Here is a 15,424-nt window from a genome sequence, read left to right as displayed (position 1 = left end):
AACCACAATTCCTGAGGATTTTTAGGGTTTTCCCACCATTCTGATCATCCTTCCTGCTCTGAATATTCCATAATGTTACCATTTTCAACCTAAATAACATCCTGAGCCTCCTTTTCCTCATCCCAAAAACCTCTGGAATCTTGGCCTGGCCCATCCTGGGATTTCTTTCAACCCAAACCCCAAAATTCTGGGGTTTTTTTACCCTTTTTGAGAACCCCTCAAGCATTCCACCCACGATTTTCCCTTTATCCCAATCCCTGAAAATCCCTGCAGGGGCGGGAATTCACTCAGCCTGAACTCCCTTTTTTCCAAGGATTCTCCCTGTATTTCCCCCCCTTTTTTTCCCCCTTTTCCTTTTATCTTTTGTGTTTAAGGAATTCTGGCCTTTGTATCCTGGAGACCTGGAATTGTCTCGGGATCAGATTCGGGATTTCCTCCCTTCCCTTGCCCATGGAGATCCTCGGACTTGAACTTTGAAAGGATTAAATTCCCATTAAATTCCCATGTCTGCTGCCTCTTGCCCTGTGCCCAATGCCCAGTGACCACTCTGCCCACTGTGCTGTGGCCAGTACCCAGTACCTGGTGCCCAACCCCTCCTGCCTGGTGTCCAGTCCCCACTGCCCTGTGCCCATTGCCCACTGCCCGGCGCCCTGTGTCCACTGCCCTGTGCCTATTGCCCTGTGCCTGGTGCCCGTTTCCCGGTGCCCGGTGCCCATTGCCCTGTGCCCTGTGCCCGTTTCCCGGTGCCCTGTGCCCATTGCCCTATGCCCGTTTCCCGGTGCCCATTGCCCTGTACCCATTGCCCTGTGCCCGGTGCCCCGTGCCCATTGCCCTGTGCCCTGTGCCCGTTTCCCGGTGCCCGGTGCCCTGTGCCCATTGCCCTGTGCCCTGTGCCCGTTTCCCGGTGCCCGGCGCCCTGTGTCCACTGGCCTGTGCCCATTGCCCTGTGCCCACTGCCCGGTGCCCGTTTCCCGGTGCCCGGTGCCCATTGCCCTGTGCCCGTTTCCCGGTGCCCTGTGCCCATTGCCCTGTGCCCGGTGCCCGTTTCCCGGTGCCCGGTGCCTGCTGTGCACGGGGCGGGCCCGGGGCGGCGGCGGGGGCGGGCAGGAAGCGCCCGCGGCCCCTCGGGCTCGGAGCCGCATCCGGCCCGGGGCTGCGGGGGCGCAGGAAACGGGAAGGGGAACGGGGAGAGGGGGGAGTGGGGGAGGGAGGACGGGGGGGAGAGGGGAGAGAGGAGCGGCCCCGGGCAGTGGAGGGACACAGGGGAACCTCCAAGGGGCACATCTGGACCCTCACCCATCCATCCCTCCATCCGTCCATCATCCGTCCGTCCATCCATGGATTCCATCCCTCCTCTCTCAGGACAAGCTGGAGATTCGGGATTCTCCAGCCTGGCAAGGAGAAGCTCCAGGGACACCCCGGAGCCTTTCCAGGGCCTCAAGGGGCTCCAGGAGAGCTGGAGAGGGGACAGGAGACAGGGATGGAGGGACAGGACACAGGGAATGGCTTCCACTGGGGCAGGGCAGAGATGGACAGGATTTTGGGCAGGAATTCCTGGCTGGGATGGAATTCCCAAAGCAGCTGTGGCTGCTCCATCCCTGGATGTGTCCCCGGCCAGGTGTGACAGGGTTTGGGCCATCCTGGGGCATGGGGAGGTGGCCCTGCCGTGGCGGGGGTGGCACTGGAGGGAATTTCAGGTCCCAATCCCACCCAAACCATCCAGGATCCTTCAGTTCCTCAGATCCAGAAAATTCTCAACTCGGAGCCTGCCGAAAGCCCTGAGGGACCAGCAGGAGGGGACAGGCTGGGGACAAGGTGGGACAGGTTTCCGATGAGTTGGAATTTCCCACCCCCCCCAGTTGCTCATTAGGAGTTTTGGGCCTGTGACCCGGGAATTAATCACTGCTGAGTGATTAATTGATTATTTAATTAATTAATTAATCACAACTAGGCCCTTGGCAGACAAAAAGCAGCCAAATTCTGGCACCTTTGAGGTTTCCCCCCAAAATTATGTGGAAGAAGTCACCGGCACTGCTCCAGCATGGATCAGAACAAACTAATGAGTCATTAATGAGTAATTAATGAGTGACACCAATCAGCTCAGCCCTGACTCACATCTGTCCCGAGGCTGAAATATATTTTGGAGCTTTGCAAGTCCCAGGAATGGGAAATTTTGATGAAACTGCCCAAAATGGGTGTGAAGGGGTTTGGGATGGGTTTGAGGATTCCCCAGAGGAGCTAAAACCAGCTCTAATTAAGCTTCACATTAATTTAATGAGTGGATAAATTGAAACCATCGGTCCCGAGCAGGGTGTGGAGCAGTTGTGGCCCTGCTCTGCAGATTTTTGGGGTGATTTCCTAATTTAGACAAACCCTCCCCCCTCTCCCCTTCCTCCGCTCCGCCCTGCCTTGGTGGCAGCGGTGACACCAAAATAGCGGCGGGACCTGAAACTGAAACCGAGATTAGCAGCACCAAAGCTCGGCTTAAAGGGATCTGTCAAGGGTCCGCTCTGCCGGGATGGATTTGGGGGTTTGGGGGGCATTTTCTCCTTTTCTGCTGCTGGGTTGTGGTGTTGGGGTGGGGGCGTTTCCCCCTGCAAGGGTTCTGTCACTTCAATAACCTCAGGTGTCTTCGCCAAATTTTAAAACAAATAAATTTATTTATTTCATTTCCTTCCCAAATAAAGGATGTGAAGTGGCATATCCCTGAATCCTGGGACAGGGAATGTTTATTTATGGGGCTGCACCTACAGGGAAGGAGTAGAGAGAAATTATCCTGAAATATTTTGAATATTTATTTGTGGGGTTACACCTTCAGGGAATGAGTGAAGTGGAATAATTCTGAAATATTGGGAAAATTTTTCTTTGGGATTGCACCTGCAGATCCCAAAATCTGTGTCACCCTTGGGATATCCCAGGAAACTCCCCTGCCTTGGACCCAGAACAAAACCCAGGAGCAGTTTCCTGCCCGCATTCCTCTTTTTCTTGGGAACAAATTTTGAGGATAAATTCTAATTTATCGGGAATTAGAAATTCCCCCGGGAATTCCATTCCAGCCCTTCGGGCCGGAGGATTCCCCCGGAATCCAGGGAGCGCCGCTGGGCAGGCAGCTGGGGACCTCTGCTGGGAAAAGCTTAAAAATGCCCTTTTTTCCCCCAAAATCGCGTCTGGGCAGGCGGTGGGAGGGCGCCCTGCGGAGGGCGGCAGCAGCTCGGGTGTGCCCACAGCCCCCGGGGCGCCGGGAGAGCGTCCGGTCCCCGGGTCTGCAGGGGAAGGGAGGAACCTCCCAGACCTGGGAATAACCCGGGAGACCGAGCTGCCCCTACAGCTCATCCCAGCGGGACGCTCATCCTGGAGCTGATCCCACTGGGATCCTGGTCCTGGAGCTGATCCCACTGGGACCCTGGTCCTGGAGCTCATCCCACTGGGATCCTGGTCCTGGAGCTGATCCCACTGGGACCCTGGTCCTGGAGCTCATCCCACTGGGATCCTGGTCCTGGAGCTCATCCCACTGGGATCCTGGTCCTGGAGCTCATCCCACTGGGACCCTGCTCCTAGAGCTCATCCCACTGGGATCCTGGTCCTACAGCTGATCCCACTGGGATCCTGCTCCTACAGCTGATCCCACTGGGACCCTGCTCCTAGAGCTCATCCCACTGGGATCCTGGTCCTACAGCTGATCCCACTGGGACCCTGGTCCTACAGCTGATCCCACTGGGATCCTGGTCCTACAGCTGATCCCACTGGGACCCTGGTCCTGGAGCTCATCCCACTGGGACCCTGGTCCTGGAGCTCATCCCACTGGGACCCTGGTCCTAGAGCTGATCCCACTGGGACCCTGGTCCTGGAGCTCATCCCACTGGGACCCTGGTCCTAGAGCTGATCCCACTGGGACCCTGGTCCTGGAGCTCATCCCACTGGGACCCTGGTCCTGGAGCTCATCCCACTGGGATCCTGGTCCTAGAGCTGATCCCACTGGGATCCTGGTCCTACAGCTGATCCCACTGGGATCCTGCTCCTACAGCTGATCCCACTGGGACCCTGCCGTTCATCCCTTTGGGATCATCATTCCCACAGCTCATCTCGGATTCCCATTCCCCACCTCATCCCAATGGCATTCCCATCCTGCAGCTCATCCCATGAGGATCATCACTCCCTGCACCTCATCCCTGCACCTCATCCCTTTGGGATCATCATTCCACAGCTCATCCAGGATCCCCATTCCCACAGCTCATCCCGATCCCTCCCTGCATCCCAGACTGGAGCTGGGAATTCCCTCGAAAAAAGGGGAATTTTTAATTTAAAAAAAAAACAAAACTGAGCAATGGGAATTTTTAATTCAAACATGGGAATTTTAAACTCAAAGAAATGGGAATTTTTAATCCAAAGGAATGAGATTTTTTTACCCCAAAGGAATGGGAATTTCCACTCCAGAGGAGCAAAGTTGGGGTTTTCCATTATTTTTCCCATCTTTGTTTTGCTTTCCTCCGACCCCAACCAAAAACGAACACAAGAATGGACTTTATGACCAAAAAAATCCAATATTTTGCTCCTTTCTCCCACTTAATGAAAATTCCCCTCCCTTTGGCTCTCCTGGAAGTGAAATTTTACCCCCAAACCACCCCAGATTTGCTGATTTTCACCCCAAACCAAGCGATTCCAGGCCAAAAATTGTATTTTCTTTTATTTTTAAATTTATATTTCTTTTATTATGTTTATTTCCACTGCCACTCCATCCCCCTCACTCTATCTCTTATTTAACGTTGGTGGGGTTTTTTTTTTTTTCTTTGGTAGCTTAAATTCCCTTAAACACCTCAAAACCAAAGCAAGAATTATCATAATTAACATCAGGATGATAATTCTTATTTTCATGATTATTGTTGGGCAATTCTGCTGCTCCAGGTGCCTTTTTAATGAAAATTTTGAGGTATTTTGAATTTTTTTCTCAGCCCCCCAAATATTTACAGAACATTTACAGAGAATTTATTGAGATTTACAGAATATTTACAAATGATCACAATTATTTACATCCCAACCCCACGCACGAGCAGAGAAATGAACAAAATCTCTGCCCAAAATGTGAATTTTTAATAGAAAAAGTGATTTTTAGCCGTATTTACACCGGGATAAAAATCTGGGCCACTCCCCCCGCAATTCCCGAGGTTTTTTTATCCCTTGGAAAAATATTCCTGAGTTTTTTTTGGGGGGGAGCTGAGGGGCCTGGAGGTTGCTGGATTTAAATATTTATATTTATATATTTATATTTATACTCATATAGGATTCTTAATATATTTATATGATTTGTAATATATATTTCTATTATTTTTATAGGATTATAAATATAAATATAAATATTCATTCCCAGCGTGCATCCCGGGATTTTTTTTCCAACCCCACCCTCAAATTATTTTAAATTCCTTTTTTTTTTTTTTAATAGAGAATACATTTTTAACCCCACCCGAAATTCCATGGGAATTCCATGGAAAACCTCCCCTAAAATCCGCTTTTCTCGCCACGTTTTCGGGTTGTTTGGGGGATTTTTTTTGGGAATAACTGCTCGAAAATCCCAATATTTTGCCGAGGGAATTTTCCGCTACTCTGCTCAGCGGGAGGGGGCGAAATAAACAACCAAAAAAAGCCGATTTAACAAAAGAAAAACCGCTAAAACCCCAAATTAAACAAACACCGCTTTTAGCACCAATTCGCCACTTCCAGAGAAAACGGCGCCCAGCAGATCCCAAACATTCCCGGCCTTTAAAATCCCTTTCCCTCCCCCCGGCCCTTTCCCCCTTATTTTCCTTATTTTTTAGGGCGCTGATGGAATTTAAAAATGAAATTAAAAATAGGAATAAATCCAGCAGGCCGCGTGTGAAGATATTCCTTTCAATCCTTCCCTTTTCCCGCGCAGCGATTTTTAATTTTGAAATTTTTTGTTTTGTTTTGTTTTTTTGTTTTCGGGCCTAAATTTTGCAGAGAAAAGTAAGAATTTTCCAAGCGGGACCCCCGGAGAGAGCCGGGAATTTTTTTTTCTCCTGGAAAAAAAAAATTAGCTCAGGGAAAAAAAAAAACAACAACACAAAGAACCCCAAAATAGCTTTGATTTTTTGGGTTTTTTAAGTTCCCAAAGCCGAGATTTGGGGGCCTTGATGGGCTGGAAATCCCATCGGGAATTTCCAAAGGTTTGGAAAAGTTCAAGCAGGGGAGGGAGGGAAATTCCAGCGAGGATCAAATCCTTTAATTCCCGATTTTCCCGGATTTTCTTCCCGGGATTCAAACCTTTTCCAGGGATGATTATCCCACAAATTCCTCACTTTTTTCCCCTTTTCCACCACTTTTAAAAAGATTCTTTAGATTTCCATGGAGCAGCTTCAAGTCACTCCCTCTCCACCTCTCGTGCTCTCTCCCAACCTCCTGAAATTCCCGATTTTTTTTAAGTTGGCGTTTCCTCCCTGCCCCTCCACCAAGAACACCCCGCTGGAAAACCGGGATTTTCCGGATTTTCCACATTTTCCCCGGGATCCACTCGGCCCTGAAAGGAACGGGAATTTTCCCTTTCCTGCGTGGGATTTTTATTGTTTTAATCCAATTTTTATGGAGGAAAAAGGAGAAACGAGGTCTGGGGTTTGGGACTTGTTTGTTTTTTTGGAGTAGGGTCGGGAGGTCAGGGCGGCGGGAGCTCCTTCATTCCCAGCTCCTTCCCAGCTCATTCCCAGTTCTCCCAGCAGCCGCCTCATCCCTAAATCCCTTTCCTGGGAATCACCTCCCTCGTTTCCAGCGGCGCGCGGAGTTTTTGGGAAATTATTTGTGTTTCTTCGCGCGCTTTAACCTCACCCTAAAACTCCTCCCAAACCCAACATCCCGCAGCGCCCGCGGCCCCAAATCGACCCAAACCAGCTCCAAATTAGCCTCAAATCGGACCCAAGTCGTCCCGAAATCAGGCCAAAATCAGCCCCAAATGAGCCCCAAGTCGGACCCAAACCAGCCCCATATCAGCTCCAAATCGGACCCAAATCAGCTCCAAATAGGCCCCAAATCCGCCCCAAATAGAGCCAAAATCAGCTCCAAATCGCCCCAAATCAGCCCCAAATCGCCGCGCGGCTCCTCCGGGCAGCCCCTTCCCCACGCGGGGCTGGGGTGACCCCGCTCCCATCCCGGGCACCTCCCGCGCTCCTGGGATTTGTCCTGCGCTGCTCAGGGATCCTCCAGGCTGGCGCAGCCGCGGAATTTGAGGCTGGGGGGCACGGGGATGGCGCTGCCCCCCAGGTGCCACCGCCACAGCGGGTGCGTCTTGGACAGCGCCCAGGAGTTTTTGCCGCCCAGCGACGAGGCCGGGCACAGGTCCCCGTCCTCGCCCACCACCAGCGAGGGCGTGCAGGGGAAGTTGCCCATCAGGCTGAAGGAATTCCGAGGCGGGCTGGCCTTGCAGGGAGCGTTTCCCTTCCTGGAATTCCTCCGGGGAGTTTTTGGCGGCCTGGCTTTGGAGGGGCCGCGCTGCCTCTCGGTGACCCTGGCCAGGCGCCGCCGTTTGGCGTTGCCGTCCTGGCGGCTCCGCAGCGCCGCGGGGCTCCCGGTTCCTCCGCGGGGTTGGAACCGCAGCTCCGCTCCCCTCCAGGGCTCCGGGCTGCCCCGGCCGTGCCGCAAACCTTTCCCGTCCACGTTGAATCCCTTGGCGTAGCACCACAGCTTGGACTGGCGGATCAAGCGGTCGAAATGCTCCGGCCGGGGCTCGCCGAGGGCAGCGGGGCTCGCCCGCAGCTCCGGGGCCGGTTCGGGGGAAGGCGCCGGCCCCGGGGAGGCTCCGCTGGGCCGCTCTAACGAGGAGCTTTTGTTCGAGGCGTCTTTGTGCAAATCCTTCCCTCCGGCGTCCCCAAAGCCGCGCTCCTTTTGTGGCGGGGCGCCCCCGGGGATACTGCTGCTCGGGGAGGGAGGGGGCGAGGAGGAGGAGGAGGAGGAGGAGGAGGAAGAGGAGGAAGAGGAAGAGGAGGAGGAGGAGGAGGCAGGGGAGGCCTCGTGCCTCGCGTACAGCCCCGGCTGAGCCCCCGGCGCTGCGGCCGCGCTCAAACTTTCCAAAGTTGACGCTCGCAGGGTGCGGGCCCAGAGGTGCTGCGAGAGGAAGAGGAGCTCGGGGTCGGGGCGCAGCGCTTTGCTCGGCGGGGGCTCCGCCGGCCGCTCCTCCCCGAGCGGCTCCCGGGGGGCCTGGAAGCGGGGCAGGGCCGCCTGCCGGTACCGCGTGCTCTGCACCGAGTCCCCGCTGCACAGCGAGCTGCTCTCCGACTCCGAGGAGCTGCCCTCCTCGCTGCTGCACGAGCTGTCCCCTTCCTCCTCTTCCTCCTCCTCTTCCTCCTCCTCCTCCTCCTCCTCCTCCGAGGAGTCGCTGGAGGTGGCGGGGCTGGACGCGGCGAGGTCCAGGCTGGAGTCCGAGTCGCTGGAGTAGCCGGCGGACGTGCCCTGGCGCTTGGAGGCGGGGAAGCCGCGGCACCGGCCCTTCCTGGCGGCCGCGGGCCCCGCTCCGAGCGGGAGGAGCCCCCGGGGGCAGCCCGGGGCCCGCCGGTGCCGGCCCGCGGGCCCTGGGAGCGCGCAGGGCTGCGCGGCCGCGGGGCCCAGCAGCGCCAGCTCTCGGGGGCAGCCGGCCAGGACCCCCCCAAAGAGCCCCCCCCGGGCGGGCTGGAGCTGCTGCGGGCCGGGGGGCGGCATGGCCCGGCCGGGGGCACCGCAGCAGCCGCCGGCTCTGCAGGGCGGGGGCCGCGGGCAGGGGAAGAACTCCCCGGGGCCCGGCAGCAGCAGCTGCTCCCTTCTCCTGCTCTTCCTCCTCCTTTTCCTCCGGCGGAGGCTCTTGCAGGAGGTGCAGAGAGCCTCCAGGTCCGCCTTGGAGATGAGCGAGCACTTCACGGCGCGCGTGGGCACCGAGTTGATGGCCTTGAGGGTCCGCAGCTCGGCCAGGTCGCAGCGACGGCTCTTGATCTTTAAGGTTTCCATCTTCTTGCTGATGGTGGTCCTGGGGATGTCCTTGAACAGGTCGCTGAGCACCTGGGCCAGCGCGAACATCTGGGTGCCGTTGATCTGTAAGTAGCCCAAGTTGATGCCTTCGATCTGTTGGTAGCCAGCGTGGAAATGGCCCGGCCGGGCTTGCACGTTGTAGTCCATGGTGGCCGGAGCGATCCCCAAGGTCCCCTCGCAGGTCAGGAACATTTTTCCGAGGTTGTTTTTTGCTGTTTTTTTCACTTTGTCCCTTTCAAAGAGGGGCAGGGAAAATCAGGAAAATCAGGACATTTGTGTTTCCACTCGCTGATCACACACATCCCTCCGGAGAGGGGCCAGAGGGGGAGGGGAGGTGAAAAAAAACAAGGAAAAGAGGGGAAAAAAACCCAAAAAAAACCCCAAAAATCCGATCTCTCTTTCAAACGCTCCGGTTGAGGATTGGCAACATCTCCCGAACACCCAATTCCTGCTCCGGGGCTCGGCTCCTCGTCTGCCCCCTCCCCGGCGAGGAAAAAAAAGAGAAAAAAATTAAGAAGTCAAACATCTCTCATCGCCCGGGCCGGCCCCGCACCCACCTCCGCCTCCCAAATAATCCCTTTTTTGGGGGGGGGGGGGGGGGGGGGTCGGTGTAAATCAACCGAGAGCTGGAGCGGACAAAGCTCGGGGGGCGCGGGGGGGGCCGCGTCCCCTCCGGGGACACCCCCGGGAACGCCCCCGGCTCCATCGGGTGTCCCCGAACCCCAAATTTCCCCCGCGCCCCCTCCCCAAACCCCGCGCACACAATGGGGACCCCCCCGCACCGCTGTTCCCCCCTCGAAAAGCCCCAAATAAAAACCCCAAATCACCGTGGTTCCGAGGTGGCGGCAGCGCGGGCGCCTCCGCTTTGTTTCCGCGGTTTAAATGGATTTTTCGATGGTTTTTTGGGTTGGTTGAAGAGGTCGCTGCGCCTTCCCAAATGTGGATTCCTCTGGGATGGGTGTGTGGAGGAATATTTTTAATAAAGCGTGAAAAATGTTCCTTCTAGGCGGCTTGTTCGAAGTCATCGCCTCGGCCACAATTCATCCTGCAGCTTATTAATTAATTGCTAATTAATTGTATTTATTAGCTGGCGTCCACAGTAACAGCGGTGGAGAAAAAGAGAGTTAGGAGAGAGTTGTATTCTTCTTTTTTTTCCTTTTTTTTTTTTACTCGCACATCGTCTTTATTCACTTCGTGTCTTTTTTTTTTTCCATTCGAATTCTTTGTTAAAAGGGAAAAAAAAGGTAAAAAGAAAAAAAAAAAAAACAGGAGAAAAAAAAAAAAAGAAAAAAAAAAGAAAAGAAAAGGAAAATAAAAATTTGGAAAAAATACCCCAAAAAAGGAAAAAAAAGAAGAAAAATAAAATTAGGGAGGGGAAAATAAATTTTTAAAATGGGAAATAATAGAGGGATAAAAAGGGAATTCTCTCTCACACCTCGGAGCTGCTAAACTTTATTTCCAACTTTAAATCCCAAGGTTCCTTTGGCGTTTAGCAACTGTCCCGCGGTGCTTTCCAAAAAAAAAAAAAAAACCAAAAAAAAACCCCACAAAAAATCCCGAAAAGAAAAGAAACCCAAACAAAAAACCCTACAAAAACCCCAGGCTGCAGATTCCTCTTTGCAAAAGGGGGAGAAATGGGAAAAAATAATTTAAAAATTCCGATTTTATGCGCTGGGCTCCATTGTGGCGGGTCCCTCCGAACCTGAGGCCGCTGGAGCGGGGTCTGAGCTCCTGCTCAGGAGGCGAATTTTGGGGAAACTGTTCCCAGGGAAACCTTCCCGGGGGCAGGGAAGCGGCGGCTCCGCTCCCTCCCCAGCCCCTTTTTTGTCTCCCGCATGAAAAGTTGGGTTTGTTCTTCTCCTTCTGGGTTTTTTTTGGGGGGTTGTTTGGGTTTTTTTTAATTTTTAATCTGAAATTTGATGATAATGATTTGTTGGAGCACGAGAGATCCCAAATTAGCAACGATCCCAGAGGAGGAGGAGGAGGAGGAGGAAAAGAGGAGGAGGAGGAAAAGAGGAGGAGGAAGCGCATTCCTGAGCGAGCGTGTAAAAAAAGAAAATTTAAAAAAAAATTTAAAATAACTCCAATCCGCATGCGGGGATCACCTGATCGCTTTTCCCGCTGATCCCAAAGGGATCCCTGTGGGATCTCCCCCTTTTTCCAGCACCCATGGGTGCTCCCCTGCACCAAAAAAATCCCAATTTTCCACCCCAATCCCCCACATTTCCCCCCCCCCGGTTTCGCACAGGAGAGAATTTCCTGAAGGGAATTTTCCAACAAAAATCCCCCAAATCCCTCTTTGTTCGGGAAAAGGGGTTTGGGGGCCACCAAAATGAAAAATTCCCAAAATTTTCAGCGGCGCTGGAGCTTTTCTGGGAATCCTGGGGTTAAATTCCCTTTTCCACACGGAGCCAGAGCCATTTTACCTTTGGGCTGAGCTCGGCCGGGAGGGAGGGGCGGAGCGGGGAGGAAATTTCAGGAATTCTGCCCCTCCCAGGGGATCCCGAAAGGCTCTGGGAAAACCCCAAATCCCAGGAAGTTTCCCCAAAATCCCGAGGGGGGATCTGGGGGAGCAGCCGGAGCCCCCCGAGCGGAAGGGGGCTGGGGGATGCGTGGAGACGTCATTTCCCAGGAAATCTGGGAGCGCCAGGAGGGGATTTTTTGGGAAAAGGGTGAAATTCCACTCGGGATTCCACGTGGGGTGTGTCTGTAGGGACGCGGTTTGAGACATGGAAATGCTTTCTATTTATAAATATATTTATTTTTAATTCATGTATTCTGTTTATATTGCAGTGGGCAGAGCACAGGCGGGAGGTGCTTCCCGAATAAACTCATTTTTATCCCAAATAAACTCATTTTAATCCCAAATAAACTGGTTTTTATCCCAAATAAACTGGTTTTTATCCCAAATAAACTCATTTTAATATCAAATAAATTCATTTTATCTCAAATTCCTGGCGTTGCTGCCCCAGGTCCCCTCCGTGTCCCCTGCCCCTCCCGTTATCAATGCACGGCTCACTCTTGGCTGGGGTTTTTTGCTCTTTTGGGTTTTTTACTCTTTTAGGGTTTTTTTAGGCCTGGAGATGGGAACAGCCAAGGATTGGGATCTTCCAGGGTCCCACCGAGGGATCCCTGGGGTGGATTTTTTTGGGGAATGAGCTCAGCCAGAAAAACTGGAAGTGTCTGTATTGGAATATCCCAATATCTGAATATGGGAATATCCAAATAGTGGAATATCTGAATATCGGAATATCTGAATGTCCAAATATCTGAATATCTGAATATCCAAATGTTTGAATATCTGAATATTGGAATATTCCAATGTCCAAACATTGGAATATCCAAGTATTTGTGTTTATTAATGCATTTAATTGGGTATTTATTGGTGTGCGCATCTGGGCATTTGTGCACTTCTGTATTTGTATATTTGTTTCTATATTTATATATAAGTTTATATATTTGTATATAAATAATTTTTATTTCTTTTAAATTTTAATATTTATATGTAATTTATTTTAAATATACACTTATGCTTTTATACATTATTTATTTTTATATGTATTTCTTTTTTTACATAATTATGCATTTCTGTATTCACGCATTCCCATCCCAGCCCAATCCCTGCTCCCCAGGGGGGAATTCCCAACCCTTCCAGGCCGCAGGAAAACACCCGGAGGATTCCTGGGACAATCCTCACCTGGGAAATTCCCCCCTCGGCCATTGGATCCCAGGAAAGAGGAAGTTCATAGAAATTGCCCCAAATCGGGGGTGCCAGACTTCTTTCCCACCCCCGAGGGGAGAATGGGAGATTTGGGATAAAAAAGGGGGGGAGATCCTGGAGGGTACACGGATTTGCCAGGAAAACCCCCAAAAATGGGATTAGAAATTAATTAGTCCCATCCCAAATGAATTATTCCCGTTACAGGGAATGGTTTTATCCACTCCCTTTCCTTGTGGGAAGCAAAAAATTATTCCTAAAACAATTTGGGGTAAAATAGAAAAGTTTGGGATACAACAGATAGATTTGGGATAAATTTAAAAATAATTTTAAAAGCCCCTTGGAACATTTTGAAACCACAGCGAGTTTGGTGTTACCAAACCCTAAAAGGGTGGAAAAAAATCCCATTTTTTAGGGTTTTCTTTTTTACCTTTTCCCAAGTATTTCCAGTGATTGAGGAGTTTATTCGGGATGTGAATGGATCCTCCCGAATTCCCGGGATTTTCCAGGGGATTGAGAGCGGAGCAGCTGCTCCGTGACCCGCGGCGACCCCGCTGACCCCAAAGCGACCCCGGCCCCACCCCGGAGTGCTCAGAAATGCAAAGTTGGAGTTTTCGGGAATTTGGGAAGAGCAGGAAGAGTGGGAAGGGAGAGGGGAGGGGTTTTGTTGTCCAAAATGGGGGTTTTGGGGATAAAAAAGGGAAAATCACATTTGGAGAGACTCGGCCCTAAAAGGGTCATGAATTCCCTTGGGATGGGAAGCCTTGGAAAGGTTTTGATCCCAAAAATCGATGGATTGGGGACAAAAAAAAAAAGGGAGAATGCTCGGGGAGTGGAGATTCATCCCAAAATTCCTGGACTTGCCTGAATTCCCCATTTTCCTTTTGGGGTGACACAGGAGAATCCTGTGGGAAGATCCCTCTTTTTGGGGGGGGAAGATGGGGATCCTGGGAAAAGGTGTCTCACTTTAGGGGGAAAATATGGGAATGCTGTGGAAATGTCCCTCTTTTTGGGGAGAAACCAGGGAATTCAGTGGAAATTCTCTTCCTTTTGGGGAAAAACCTGAAATCCTATGGAAAGGCCTCTCATTTTAAGGGAAATATGGCAATCCTGTGGAAAAGTCACTCTTTTGGGGGAAAAATATGGGAATCCTGTGGAAAAGTCCATCTGTTCTTGTTGAAAGGGACATAAAAACCCATAAAATCCCATCCCATCCCAGGGATCATCCCGGGGTTATGTTTATCCTAAAATAATCCGAATTTGGGACTTTCCCGCTCCCCGGCGCTGCCGCCCTGTCCCCACACGGTGGCAATGTCAGCCCGGCTGCTCCAGGAATTCCCAAAAAACTTTGGGAATTTTTCCTTGGAGGAGCTTCAGGTCGGATTTTAGGAATAATTCCTCCCCTGGAGGGCGCTGGAAAGGCCGCGGGGGAGGGAGAATTCCTGGGAATGTTCAGGATGTGGCACTTGGGGACACGGGACCAGGAAAGGGTCGGGCTCGGGGGTCTTGGGGGACTTTTCCAAGGGAATAATTCCAGGATTTCGGGAATCCATGGAGTCTTTCACCCCGGAAGTGAAAGGGGGTGACCCTGGGGGTCTCTCCCGCCCCGTTCCCAATCCCAGAATTTGCCGCTGGATCCCCTTGGAAGGAGCCGGGAGCTGGACCCAGAGGGACCCTCGGGCACAGAATACAGAGGGGAAAATCCTGGAGAATCCTGGAAAATCCTCATCCAGGCCCCACACTGCCCCTCCAGGGTGGCCGATCCAGAGGGGGATCCCGATCGCCCCAAACCCATCCCGGACCCCAAACTTGGATCGGTCCCTTGGGCTGCAAACACGGAATAAAAACGAGGAATAAAAACGAGGAATAAAAACCAGGAATAAAATCCAGGAATAAAAACCAGGAATAAAATCCAGGAATAAAAACCGAGAATAAAAACCAGGAATAAAACCCGGGAATTCAAGCGAGAGGGGGAGCGAGGATCGCGAAGAGCGCCAGAGCTCCAAATTGCGTCTCCATGGCAACGCCGGGCGATGCCGCGGCTCCGCCGCTCTCCTGGGGCTGGGGCCGGCTCTCCCCGCCTTCATCTCTCCTCTTCCGTCCTTTTTTCCCCGTTTTTTCATCCCCCTTTTACCCTTCTGAAATTTGCCTTGGTGACTCAGCGCGGGCAGAGGGATCAGCGCCCTCTGTTTGTCCTCAGCGCTCTCCCAAATCCTGCCTGGAGCTGGTTCCTTCCCAGGATGGAATTTCGGGGAGCTCCAGGAAGGACCCTCAGCCCACCCCGGGCTCTGCTCCGCTCCCGGCTGCAGCTGGAACCCAAATGTGCCTTAAAAACCCCAATCCCACAAAATTTAGGAGGGATCCCAGGGCCGGTAGGGCTCCGAGGCGCGGCTGTGGCGGGTCCCGCTCTGTCGCTGTCCCCAGGGCGACCCGGGGTGGCCTCAGCGCCGTGTCCCGGCGTCAGCCCGGGCCCTCAGCCGCGGCGAGGAACACTTCATCCCGGCCCTAGCGCTCCATCCTCCTCTTTTTTCCATTTTTTTCCCTTTTTCCCCTTTTTCCGGCAGCGAGGTGTGAGCCGTGACTCAGCTCCCTCCTCCTGGCGCGGCTTGAGCTGCACATCCCCGCCTCGGCTGGGCACGGAAAATCCCCCAAACCCTTCTCACTTCCCCATCCAGCTCCCGTCGCCCCCAGTTCCAGAGCTGGCCCTGT

At 52.7% G+C, this 15,424-nt stretch overlaps 1 protein-coding gene across 1 annotated transcript; it reads right to left on the bottom strand.

The window, feature by feature from the left end:
• Positions 1-4,643: 4,643 nt before the first annotated feature.
• EPOP (elongin BC and polycomb repressive complex 2 associated protein) lies at positions 4,644-9,984 on the bottom strand. The gene is made up of 2 exons (XM_066566688.1): positions 9,825-9,984; positions 4,644-9,476 (listed from the first exon to the last, which is right to left on the bottom strand). Exon 2 carries the CDS (start codon positions 9,187-9,189, stop codon positions 7,192-7,194), a length of 1,998 nt encoding a protein of 665 aa, XP_066422785.1. The 5' UTR covers positions 9,190-9,476; positions 9,825-9,984; the 3' UTR covers positions 4,644-7,191.
• Positions 9,985-15,424: the final 5,440 nt, after the last annotated feature.

Source organism: Molothrus aeneus, chromosome 28 (assembly GCF_037042795.1).
Source record: "Molothrus aeneus isolate 106 chromosome 28, BPBGC_Maene_1.0, whole genome shotgun sequence".
Classification (NCBI taxonomy): Eukaryota; Metazoa; Chordata; class Aves; order Passeriformes; family Icteridae; genus Molothrus; species Molothrus aeneus.
The sequence above is the reverse complement of the archived record's forward strand: the minus strand, read 5'-3'. Positions and strand labels throughout refer to the sequence as shown.